Source organism: Camelus ferus, chromosome 7 (assembly GCF_009834535.1).
Source record: "Camelus ferus isolate YT-003-E chromosome 7, BCGSAC_Cfer_1.0, whole genome shotgun sequence".
Taxonomy (NCBI): Eukaryota; Metazoa; Chordata; class Mammalia; order Artiodactyla; family Camelidae; genus Camelus; species Camelus ferus.
The window spans coordinates 26574079-26587617 of record NC_045702.1 but is presented as its reverse complement, the minus strand read 5'-3'; the positions used below and the strand labels follow the sequence as shown (position 1 = coordinate 26587617).

The 13539-nt window shown below is 39.3% G+C and overlaps 1 protein-coding gene across 5 annotated transcripts in view; it reads left to right on the top strand.

Annotated features, from left to right (window-relative positions):
• CPED1 (cadherin like and PC-esterase domain containing 1) overlaps positions 1-13539 on the top strand; it is a 250413-nt gene that overhangs the window by 57203 nt on the left and 179671 nt on the right. For all 5 annotated transcript variants that reach the window (XR_001367138.2, XR_004321355.1, XM_032483607.1 and 2 more), the window contains one exon: positions 1251-1326. Coding sequence is in view for 3 of the 5 variants with exons in the window: in XM_032483607.1 (XP_032339498.1) it covers positions 1251-1326 (76 nt within the window). In the remaining 2 variants the exon portion in view is untranslated. The remainder of the gene's footprint in view (positions 1-1250; positions 1327-13539) is intronic.

Below are 13539 nucleotides of genomic sequence, written 5' to 3'. Positions count from 1 at the left end.
TAGCCTTTTCTCAATTCCCAGATTCACAAGAGTGGATTCTGCTAAAGCCTGGCTTTATTCATAGATGACCTGTGTTGAAAGTTTACAGTGTGCTGAATATATGGATAGAGTTAACAAGAGTGCCAGGGTTAGAGAATTTTTAATCCATGAACTGTTTCAAAGCACTGTAAATGAATCATTTTTTAAAAACTACTTCTGATTGAATTATTGAATTGATCAAAGCTCAGGGCAGAGGTGGAACTTAGAGACCGAAGTCTCCATTTTACAAATGGAGAAATTGAAAAAGAGAAGCAAAGTGACGTGCTCAAGGTTCTGATTCTGTTACGTACCAGAAGTGGGACTACAACCCATGTTTCTGGTTCCTTCTCTTTTCTCTAGCTGAGTTCTTTTTATCAAGTCGTGCCAGCAGGCCACAGTAAAGAAGCTCTAATATGGTATTAGTGTAGAGTGGATTGATTTGAAAATAATCAATAATTGCTCAAAAATGCATCTAATTTTCAAGCTGATTTACACTCATCTCTTTCTGTTGGTTTTAACAAGGCGTTACCATATTTGGCATTTTTTGAGGGAATTAGTTGAGAATTGCTGGCTTAATCTGTAGATTCAAAAAAGGAGAGAATCAAGCTTGTTTTGTATCTCTTCTTTATAAATGAAAAAATATATTTGAATTTATGATAACACTTATGAAGCTTCCTAAGAACAGATTTTTGTTCAAATAGAGTTTTGTGGTGACTGGGTTTTATATTTGGAAGGAATAATGCCCTCAGTATGACTTGAAAGCTATAAATGCTAACAGTTTTAGAACTAAATTACCACTTAGATGTTTGTGATTCAAGTCATTGAGGGGCTTTGGAACTTTGGAGTTTAGTTGACTTTGAGGTATGTTAAGTGCTATTTTTTTTGCCAAGGCAAAATTTGCAACTATCAAGTTAGTCGTCTTCCTCCATTTGCCATCGTGACATAAATTATTCCTTTTTTTTTCTAGCGAGTATCACGGCTTTGAAATATATCAAAGTTTTAAAAAGTGTTCCCAAATATTTTGAAGATTTCTAAGAGCAAGTTTTTATTTTATGTTATCAAATAAGCCGCTTTATTATTCTGGATTTGAATGCTGACTTACAGAGATTTGAAGGTAGGGGGTGAATGGTGTGGACAGTGCTTCACACCTGTACCCTTCGGGCTGTTTGTGTTTTCTTTGCTGTAGCATTTATGAACGCATAACTCACTAGAATCTTTTTCATTCCTTTCAGGTAAACATATTACCAGAAATACAGCATCACCTTTGCAGAAAGGAAGGATTATGTCAAATAATTAGAAGATTTCCAGGTAATCTTCCGTTTGTGTCTTTATGCATAAACCTGTGAAATATGTAGGCTTCCTCAGTAGGCACCAAATAAGGAGATCTCAGCTCAGTCTACTAAGCTCCTTTGTTTATCACTTTCACAAATCTTCCAGAATCCACAAGCTTTTGCCAGTGGGAAGAAAGACCTTGATAATAAGGAATAACACGTAACACTGATATTCTTTCTTTAAGTCCTGCCTTCTCACTTTCTAGATGAATGTTCCTTTTCTTACTACGTATTTGTCTTCAGAAATAATTGCTGCTTTATTTTAAAAGCAATTATCCTAGTATTTCTTAATTAGATAAAACTCGAAGTTTTTAAAAAATGTATTTGTTTATGATTAAGTGATTCTGATCCCAGCAAACATGTTTCTTCCTTCTGAAAATATCTCAGTTAGTCTTGATAGAAAGTTGGGACAAAAATTACCATCTCACTTCCTCATAGATTCCCACAGTGGAAAGAAAACATCAGATAGCGGATGTATCTTCATAGAGGAAATTATAGCCTACTTTAAAACCCATCAGTGACAGGGTTCCTCACATTTCTAGTTTAAAACCCATTTAATGTTTAACAGCTTATGCCCCTGGAAAGTATTTCACTATATAATTAAAATTTAGATCCACATAGTTTTCATAATGTTTTTTAAAAAATTAATTTGTGTCCCAAGTCGAATCAGAAAACTGATATCTTAACCCATTGGCTTTTCCATGGGGTTTCGGCTTCCCCACCAAATGTTAACCACATTGGTATGTCCCAGTGTTAAGACTATGGTCTTCTACTGTCATTTACCAAGGATTAAATTAAAATGAACATAAGTCAGCAATTAAAATTTCAGTTTAAGATACTTGTTTTAAATAAATAATAGCTGTTTATTCCTGGTTCTGTGGTTATTGTTTTACAGGACAGTTGTAACTGACTCCATAATCTTTGTTTTGTTTTTGTAAATCTTAGCTGGATAGTTTTTTATTTTATGAAAAAAGTAATGTTTTCATGAGAAGCAAGTAAATAATTATTTCCATTAAGGCATTATTCATAAGTATCTGGAAATCCTTTAATTAAGGCAATTTGGAAAATATTTGTTTAACATTTGGAATGGAGCCTGCCTACTTTTAAAGCATGTTTTTCTTTTTTGCTGTTTACATTTCAAAATGATTGATGAGCCTTGGAGTTTGCAGAATAAGATTGTAAGAATGAAAGCCTGTTTATAGCCAGAAATGGATTAGCAGTTTTAAAAAATTCCCGAAGCAACTCTTACCTAAATTTACGTTTTGCTTCCATAACCTTAAAAAGCTTTTTTTTCTGTCTTTTTTTTTGCTTCAGGTATTTTTTATTCTCAAGAATATCTGCAAGTTCTAGACATACGTAGTCCCTTCCTAACTCTGCCCAGTTTGTTAATCTTCTATTCTTCTCTGTGATTAACAAGATAATTTCACAGAATACACAGCCTTTTAAGTGGAATTATTTCTCTTGTAATGTTATCTTTCTGCAGCTGAAGATAATTTTCTTAGATATGTAGCTTTAAAGGAGTATGTCTACAACACTGTTTTCTGATATAAGCTTTATAAACAATCGCTTATGCTGTAGACTTTTGCTATGAAAACACAGCATATAATACAAACTCAGTATTCACAAGATTAAAAACATGTTATTTGTTGTGAATACTGAATATTTGGTATTGAATACAGATTAGATAGAATCATGCTGGTACCTAAATATTTTTTAAAAGGCAAGTTACTATTAAAAAGATAAGATAGTAAAACTAAACATAATACTATATACTTTATCCATTTCACTTCAAGTCAAAGTGGCCCATGGCATTTTGAGCTGGGTTGCATTTCGAGACAGGCAAAACATAAATTTTCAAATCAGATTTTAGCTCCGCCACCTATTAGCTGTGTGAGTTAAATTCAGGCTGCTGTTGGTTTTTTTGTTTTGTTTTGTTTTACTTTTTTAATCCAAAAAACGAGGATGGTGAGACTCATTTCACAGATTTAATTTTAAACATAAAGTATATTCTACTGGTATGCATATGTGTGTGTATAATTTGAAGAATGATGCATATAAGATATTATACCAACATATAGTGCTCGAAAACTGGATCATCCTACTTTTGAAAAGTCAAGCAACAGGCTCGCAGTATTTTCTCTCTTTATATGATTGATTATCAGCACAATTTTATGTTTCTGTCAAAGGGTCTGAGATTTTACCTACTTCCAGGCTTACAAGTCAGCCTGCCACGGTTTCATAGGAGACGGCAGAAGACTCCTGGGTCAGAGACAAAGGACTTTATTATTTATAGCAATAGCAGCAGACAGATTATCAGCGTTCGCACTGGTTCACTGAATCCTGGCTCCCATGGGGTGATGTGAAGAGGGCTAGGTGACACTTGTATACTTAGTGGTTTGCGTTTCAGGAGAGGAACTCTGAGCCTCGGGAGTTTGAAAGTTTGTAATGGACATCGAGCAGGCCTGCCCTTTGCCCCAGAGAGAGGCATTGTTTTTGTTATACTGGACAAAACCTCCTCTTTGCTCTGGAGTGAGAGACCATCTCTTTCAAGGCTATCTGCTGCATAAATATCTTTGAAAAGATAGTTCAGGACAGATCGTCAGTGCCTGTGTTTGCAGACGGTGCAAAAACATGGAAGATCCGTGGAGAAGGGTCTCCTGGCTGTTTCGGAGAAGAGTGAATACCTGACAGATTCTAGCTCTGAAGCTTGATCAGTGTATAGTTCAGAGCAAGATTTAAAGCCTAGCTGTGCTTCAGGTTTTTTTAATCTGTGAAAATACAACATTTGGCAGTGACTAATAGTGCCAAGATTCCTCCCTGCCCTGTTTCCATACAACATGCTGCCCCAGGCTTTATCCTGAGCAGTAAGTAGAGACAGGGATGCTAAGAAAGAGGGGATGATTGCCTGTCCTGCAAGTGTGGCAGGACAAACAGACTTAGGAGCCGATGCAGACAGAGGCGTGTTGAAGACAGCATATGAGACTAACACATTCTGTTCCGTTCCACAGCCACACAGAATGTACCTGCTGTTAGACTTGTGACTCACATCGAAAGGCACAAAGCCATGGCATTTTTATTGCCTCCCGCAGAGATTTATCTGTATCTTGCCATTTAATGCTTTGCTTTTTGAAAGAAAAAAAAATGTTTTATAATTTTTCATCGGCCAAAACTTTTTGCTAATGCTCTTGGTTGCTCTTTATTAAGTTTGGTTTTTTGAGAAGTTTTTTTCCCCATATTTGAAATATAACTATAAAACCAAATATGAGGGAACTGTTTTACTTGGATTGTGAGTTGTTGTTCTTGTTCTTTTTTATAGCAGGATCAACATCGAGAAGCCCTGGTTAGGAGTGTGCCAAAGTTTGGTCATTACTCGTTTTCTCCAGTAGTTTTATCTTAGTTCTGGGCACTGGCTTTCATGTGAAGTTTGAAATGTACCCCGACTTGTACTCAAAGATAGCATTTTGGACATTTTAGAATCTATGTGCTCATCGTTTTAGTAACCCATGAGTACATAAAGAAAAAGGAACATGGTAAATAACATTTATACCTTTTGTTGTATCTAAACAAGACTGGACCTTAAAAAAATATAGATATTCACTACCGAGTATAAAATAGATCTTTAAAATAACATAATTAAACTTATTTTTAAATGTTGACCACAAATTAGTTATTTCTCTCACATGGAACTGATGATTGTTTTTTAATATGCCAGGTCTAAAAATTCCTGTGCAGCTTATGATATCAGTGAAATATTGTCAGGCCATCAGGTAGCCTAGCTTGAATTTAAACAAAGCCACGTGGAAATTGTCAATGCTTAATGCATTTTGAGGATTTTTACTGATTTCATTTTTCCCTCCCCTCTGCTACAACTGGAAGGAATGTTCTCCTTCCAACAAGAGAAAAAGAAATGGGATTCCCAGTATAAAAGAAGACTGGGAACTCATCTCTGTGAGGCAATCAGGCAAACTTTCAGAGAGGGCCAAGTTTGCTGGTTCTCTGGCTGTCAAATGCCGACACTCCTTCTGTGTGTCCTCTGCATGCTCCTTCCTGCTTCTGTCTTTCCAAAGATTCTCACCTCCTATCCCACACACAGTTATATCCCTTATGCAAAACATTTCCCCCCAAGTAAAACTCTCTTCCTTTTAGTATGACTGACTTCAGTTAGGTGATAACAGAAAGAAAGCTGATGGAACTAATTCAAACTAAATTACACCCTCACCGCAGTCCTAAGCCTCTTAGATGTATTTGCATTTTTATAAAAGGAGTTTGCAAATGCAATGAATTTCTAATTGGTGGAATTTCTGGAAGGGCATTCAAATTCCTGTTCAGTTCCTCAGCCAGCCCTCCACACCCAAAGCTAACAGAATCCATCTGCTTTTCTCCATCTCTACCATGACCAGTTAGTCCAAGCCAATGTGCTGTCATAACTTCCCACTTCCCTTCTTGCCCCCAGATAATCCAGTCCATTATCGAGGCTGGAGCTGGAGTGATCTTTTTCCCCTATCCCTTCCATAAATAAAACAAATTTCTTGGGCCTGCTCACAGCAGTCTGTCTAGGGACTAAACAGTGAGGACCCAGTAACTAGTTCTCTGATGTTCTGACTTGAGACAGGAAGAGACTTTTATCTAGACCAGAAGTCACACACCCAGATGTTCACAAGGGCTTGGTATGTGACATAAAAAATTTGTAACACATTCAGAAGTTTGAGAGACCAGAGAAACCAGCACATTTTCAGCAAATGTGTAGACCCTTTAACATGAGCCATTTGGGTTCCAAGAAGAGAAGAGGAGTTGAAGACATAGGAAAGCATAGGCAGCACCACGTGGCATCACCCAGCTGGACCTCGGCAGAGTGGCAGTGTCGGGAACTTAAAGTGCCCTCCTGTTTCTCATCCCTGTAAAATGTGGCTACCACTAAGATTCAGATCCCATCCCGTGGCCCCTCTTCTCCCACCTCCTTATCCCCTTACCTCTCTATGCTCTTCCCCCTTAGCATGTGTTTGCATTTCCCTAAACCCTTGGTAACTCTGGCTTTCATTTTCCTTCCCAAATGCTAACGTTGCTGGCCCCTCAGGACAGGGAAGCTGGGTCCTCTACTAAAATCTCAGTCTCTGGAGTTGGGCAGGGTCGTTGACATCTCTTTGCTACTTCTTCTTTCTCTCATCCACCAACATCCTGATCATTCAACAAATCCAGTAGGAAAACATCCCCCCGGGTTAACTTATTCCCGTCCACTTTGAATCTGCCATCATTTCTGTGGATTTTGATACCCACAATGACTCTTTTGTCATCTTAACCTCACAGCTCCTGGATCTCAGCAAATCCTTGACCTTATTTCTCGCTGACTTCAGCCTCCCACTCCTGTCGCCTTGCTCAGTAACTGGCATTGCAACAGTACTCCATCTTTGAGAGCTTAAGCTCATCCACCACTTTGCCCTCCTTCAGTGCCTCTGAGCCTGGAACCTCGGGTGACACTTCTGGTGCTCTTAATTCTGCTACTTTCTCCAAGTCCATCAGCCATTTTTGGGGGGCCATAATTTCTCTCCTACCAAACCTGGACCACCCAGTCTGCCACTTGTAGTATTTCCTTGCAGGCATCTGTATTTTCCTTCCACTCAAGCTCTTAAGCCATCAATTAAGAAAAATCACCACAGTCTAACTTCTCTGCTCCCACACAACAAACACTGGTGAACATCACACAAGTTTGCTGTTCTCTTTTCCGAGGATGTCTTCCTCGCTTGCTGAAATGGAAAAAAATCACAGTACTCCTGCAATTGTCAGCTCAACCACCACCACCAACAAACTGGCTGGTGACCCCTGAAGCAACCTCTCCTAATTTCCCACTAATATACTTAATAACTACTCCTAGCACTTGTAGTATAGAAAATACAGGCGGAATTTCCATGTATTCTAAGGCTGATGGAAGTAAATTGTAGTTCTTAATGCTGTTTTCAATTCAATACAGGTAGAGAAGACCCTCTCCTCCATGTTCAGAATGTAGGTCAAAAGAAAAGCCTGCAGAGCGTGCTGATGGTTTGGGTGTGGTTTGTAAAAAGATTGTCTCCTGCAGTTTTCGGCAACTACCGGTTGGGCTAAACAAGTTAGATGCCAGGAGCTTAAATCTGTCATTCAGCTGTAGGTCTCAGAAAAGTCCAGTGGTGAGAAAAGGACACATTCCTTCCAAGTTGAGCATATTGTTTTTAAAATGAAGAAAATGCAAAGAAGAAACTAAATATCTTGAATTTATCAACCCAGGGATAATTACTAGGAACCTCTTTGCATGTGTATTTCATATTGAAAATCTAAACTGTTGTGACTCAGGAGTGTCAGCCAAGGGAGGTCTACCTGATTTGCTGGGATAGATTTGCACTTTCTTTCCTCTTTGTTCCTGTTGTACGTGTGAAAGTCTCCGTTACTGCCGAGTTGCCGTGTGTCTTAGTTGGATGTGTATGTGTTTGCCTTCCTTCAAGAACTGAGTCTCCCTGAGGTCAGGACATGATTTTTCACTTCTCAAGCTCAGCTCATGGTCACTACACTAACATTTTTAGATGAAAGACTGGAGAGGATGCATTTAATGGAGGGGGTTAGAGTTGTGGAAGGGGAGCCCTGCTGATCCTCAGGGGGTTTTGACAATGCTGGGGTGGATTTTTCCCCTTACCCACTGCAAGCTCAATGGTGAGTTGGTGCTATGGGGCAGAGAACGGGGCAGGAGAAGTGAAAAATACTGTTTCCTTCCTCCAAGATACAATTACCCATTTTGAGTAATAAGGTACTTGCTCTATTGAAAGGACTAGAGAACTTATCACGCTACACACACAGGCACAAAGATACCAATAGATGACATGATGCAGTACCATCTTCTAGGTGATGGCCGTTGCAGGCAAGAGACTGCTCACCTGACTGCTGTCTGAAAAGAACAAACTTCACACTATCTCACATTGTTGCTTATCCTCATTCACGCAGGCTGCAGATGGATGTGGACTTCTCATTGTCAGGCTTGCATTTTTCTACCATTTCAATAAAGCCTTTAAAATATGTGTTCACCATTTCTCTAGAGGAGGGGCTCAGGGCTGACCGCCAGAGGATGAAGTAGGAAGATAATGTTGAGAGGTGCCTCTCTTTACTTATGCCGTTATGTGTTCTGACTTCTTATAGATTAGCTCTCTGGGCAGTTTTCTTCATCTTAATGGTTCTGCATTTGGGACAGGGGAAATAAATCCAATACTTCTTGCTGACTGTTGTGCTTCCACGGTTTTTCTCCGTGGCTCCTGTGAAAGGAAGTGAAGGTGTCTGAGATGTGGCCAGAAAACCTAAATCAGAAAGGAAGAGCATTGATCCGACTGCAGAGGACGTCAGGTGGATTACTTTTCTTCTTTAAACCTTTGAAAAAAACCCCAAAATCCTGAAAGTGAAAAAAAAACCAACCCAACCTCAGAAGCCCTATTTAATATAGGAAGAAATGAAATTGCTTTGATCGAAAAAGGGTAGGATCCTCCTCTCTTTGCCCTCTCCTTTGCCCTTTATTTTCTTCCTCCTGGTGGCCCTGGAAGCCCCTCCTGACACCTACTGGACCCTAAAAAGCTGTCGAGAGCTCAGCCTGGGAATCGGGATTCTGGATAAGGAACTTTAGAATAGAAAGCATGAACAGCAGTCAGTGGTCAGTGGGGGTGGAAAAATACCTTTGTGATTCTATTTATCAAGCATGAGAGTTATCAGGATGTTCTCTTTCTTTCCTGTATCCTGTTTAGGTTTTTGGCCACCCATGAAAAGGAAGTTAATGAAAATAGAAATCAAAGTTTAAAATGACCACACATGCATTTTTCACTCTTTTTACCTTTCCCTTTTATTGTGCCTTTATTGCACTGATGAGATACATTTGTTATGAAAAGAATAGAAAATGGAGATAAACAAAAGGAAAGGAAAATGTGAACTTAGTGACATTATATAATTTTCCATACTTCCCTGTTCATGTACAATTTTTATATACAAAAGTGCTATGCAATTCCAAGTGTGAACAAGGCATGGTATATTTATTGTTGGAAAACTATCAAGACATCAAAAATAATGGAGATCTACATATATTGGCATAGAAAAATATTCACAACATACTGCTGAGTTAAAAATAAAAGGAAGAAGAGTAACCCCAATATACACATATATTATATATTTTATATTATTATGTATTTTACCCATTAATACAATATCTATGTAAAATATATATTAACAATAATGTGTTTTGTTTTAAAAATACATACTTACATGTAGACCTACATATATTAATTCATTTAATACCCACAATGTCTCCATGAGGGAAGACATCATTATTATTCCTTATTTACTCAAGTGTAGAGAAATTAAGTAAAAAGTTCAGGGTCACATGTCTAACAAATGGTATCTGCTGACAGCCAGGAGGAGTCTGGAAACTACTTTCGTAACCACTTCGCTGCTCCAAATGCCTCTGGGTGGTATTCAGGGCCCCCTTACGGCGGAGGCCAGCCCCATTTCTCCCTGGTCTCTCACTGTTCCCCAACCTACCTCTTTGCTCAAGCCAAGCTCCTCCCTTCACTGTCCCTTCAAAGCCATGTTTACTGCCCTCTCCTCTTCTGGCCTTTACCCTGATAACCTCATTTAGCTTAATCATCTCTTTAAAGACTTGTCCAAATACAGTCATATTCTAAGGTCTTGAGGGTGAGGGACTCAACATGAATTTTGAGGGGACACAATTCAGCCCATAACAGCCAAGGGTGGGTGGAAGAGGCGGGAAGCTGGGATTGGCAGCTCCACCGGATCTGTATGGAGACAGGAGAACAGATCCCCAAAGGAAGAAAGAGAGATTGGACAGACGGAAACAGTAGATGTCTATTATTACAGGTTTTGGATAAATATTGATTGGTTGGTTATAGTAAAGCTCATGGACTTCTTTATGCAGAACTAATGATTTTGCCTAAATGATTCATTTCAAAGTAAGGGAATATTCATGTTTCCTTGAATCCCAGTTCTCACAGTTTCTCCGATCTTTCTCTGCTCTCCAGAGATTGCTAACATGATCAATCAGTTAGCTCTGCTCTATTTTCCTCTCTCAAGTATACCTTTTTTTCACTTGAAATACTTCAACCCCAAATAGTAATTTTTTTGATAAGAATTTTAGACACCATTGTAGACCAGTCAGAACCTCGTGGAAACTGCTGAATCACGCAAATGCAGTGATAACCTGCTCAGTCTGACCAATCCATGAAATCGATCACTCTGCCGGCGAGCCATAAACCTCTGAATGAACTAACCACAGTCACAATCAAATGGAAGTTTTGGGAAAATGAAAGCACAGCCTTGCTTCATTTCCTTGAAAATGGGAAAAAAGATCTGCTGCTTATTATCGCCTGTTGGTTGGAAACTACGTAACTCTTCCTTCTACTTGGCGTATCTTGAAAACTAAGAAGTATGCTTATGGATGTGCCTGGGCTATAAACCGGGAAGTGCTTCCTGCCCGGCCAGGTCGTTGTAGGCTGGTAGCACTGGGGTATGAGGGTGAGTGTGAGCTCTGGGAGATTCACTTTCTTCTTGTCTTCGGGAGAAGCTAGACCAAGCTCACTGACCCAATAGCATGTCCTGCTCTTGTGTTGTTTGCAGATTCGTGCTTTGCCCTCTTGGCATCAGGCCCATTCGAAAGGGACAGCGTGTCCATTTTTCAGTGAACATTTGGCAACTCCTTGACATCTCTGAGGTTGTGCTAAAGACCAACTAGCTGAGGGAGCTGATTAATCACTCTGCTCTTTGGTTAAAAGGCCCTGACCTTTCAAACTTGAACTGGTTTGGTAAATCTTTATGCTTCTGGTTCATGACTTGTGTACCTCCTGCCATCACGCCGGTGAAAGCATTTATTTCGCTTAGAGAGTTTGTAATCTTGTGCCAGACACCGCGACACACAAGGGGAGGGCGGTGTGCACACTTAAAATACGTGTGATTCTGATTATTAATTCCGATTTTCAACACACTGTAAAGGAAGAGGTGATAAGAGAGATATTCACTTTTGGTGTCCAAATCTCTGCAGCAAGTCCTCATTTACTTCTTTCTATGCTAAACATAGGGGAGTAGCATTGCGTCTACATGGCACCAAAGCGACTTGTTAAAACATGGAGAACTTTAGACGACAAAACTGGGTTTCTTTGCATTACTTAATAGAAACTCAGTAAACTATGTTTGTACTTCATGGATTTGTTTATCCTGTTTGGCAGCCTGCAGTTATTAATCAATAGTTTATTCCTTGCCATGTGTAGATACGTTCCATGACTCAGTACATTGCCCTCTAAAATAAACTCTACCACATTTGTTTGTGCTTTCCTCAACAAATACATCATCCAAACAGTGATTGTGGTTATTTTCCCCATATCACTTCTTCCTGAGCCACTGTCCATGCAGTGGGAATAGTAGCAGTGAACTGAAATCTTAATAAGATGCCTAAAAAACATAACTTGATTCAAAACAGATGAAAAATGTCTTACGGAAGTGGCCAAACAATTTTAAGCCGTCAGGGGCTGCACTATCTAGGGATTACAAGAGCTAGGTTAAGAAGGTGTGAGGGACAAGATCGCATTCTAGGATTTAGCTGCTGACGTGGGGAAAACCCATCCTGAAACTTACATACTTGCCTTGTTTTGTGAGTTAACTCAGTAAGCAAAAGAAAACTATACCATAATTTTGATTCATTTTTTCTGTGTGTGTGTGTATGGAGGCAGGGGGAGAGAGAGAAGGAAAGAGAGATTTTGGTGTTGGAGGATACAGTCTGTTAAACTTGAAGACAGCCTCTTCTTGCCCAGTCTCCTGGTGGTGGAGGCAGATATTGAACAACAACAACAGCAAAATTACAAGTGTTATGAAAGAAAAAATTGTGTGAGTAGGTTTGTGGTGCTCATGGCTTTGTTCATTCATTTTCATGGAACTCCAGGGCCAGGCACTGACTTTTGATTTGCAAGATATCATCCACATTAGAAAATGAAAACCCACTAAAATGATGCATTAGTTATAAGGCACACACTTCATAAAGTATATGTTATCCAGCACATTATTCATGGGAAGATGATGTCATGACTTGTCTCTTGAAGGTCTCATTGTAACTGTAATAATTAAATAATATAATTTATTAGGATTGATACGTTTTAATAGGCATTTAGTGTCTTCCAGGCCGACACATCCTGTTGAAATATATGTTGATAAAAACCCAAAATGAGAGTTGCAGCAAGCAAAGTGAAATTGTTTATTTCCCTACATAGAAACTTAGACTCCTTCATTTGTAGCTGGAGTTGTGATTAGAAAGGTTACGTATCGTGGCAGAAGTATAATTAACTGAATGGATGGGGTAGCTTTGGAAGATGCTTTAGTCTTTGATGATGGGTTGGGTGTTCTGTCTGGGAGCGACGCACGGACTCTATTGTGTAGTAAACACCACTCAAATCCTGTGATTCACTGCATCAATAACTCTTGAGGCTGTTTTTTTTTTTTTTTTTAAACTTCCCTTAGCACCATCTAGTGGTAAAACAGGGAACGTTCTCTTTTCTTCTGAGTCATTCTGATGAATGACATCATAGAGTCATAGCAGCAGTGCAATCTCAGTGTTGACGATCATTGCACGAGGAAATGAGTAGCTTATCATAAGGGTCAACTTACTCCTAAATAGACAAAAGTAGGTAATTCAGCCACATTAACTGAGAAGGCCTTTTGAAGGCCTGTCTTGCCTCGTCCACTTTAGAGCATCTGTAAGATGTTCATGAGTGCTGGTAGGAATTCTAGCCTAAGAGGTCAGAAGAATTCTAATCTTCTACCTAGTGAAGGCAGAAGTCAGGAATCCTGTGGTCCGCATGTGAGGAGACCTGAGTTCTAGTTCTGCCCAGCTACCAACTATAGTTCTGTGCCTCTGGGGAAGCTACTTAGTCCGTTGGTGCCTCTTTCCTAGACTTGTAAAATGGGGACAATTACACTGGCCATTCTTTCCTCAGGAGAGATGTCATGAAAATGCTACCTAAGAGAATAGGTGTTGTAAATCTATGGGCGTAATATATAAGGCACTATTTCTGTATTACTCAAGATATCCATGAATTGATTTGGAGAGGAAAATTGAACGAGGTTTTCGGTTTTCCACATTCACATAAAACCTGTCACAAAAATATATAGTGTTCTTTCTGAAGGCATTCTGATA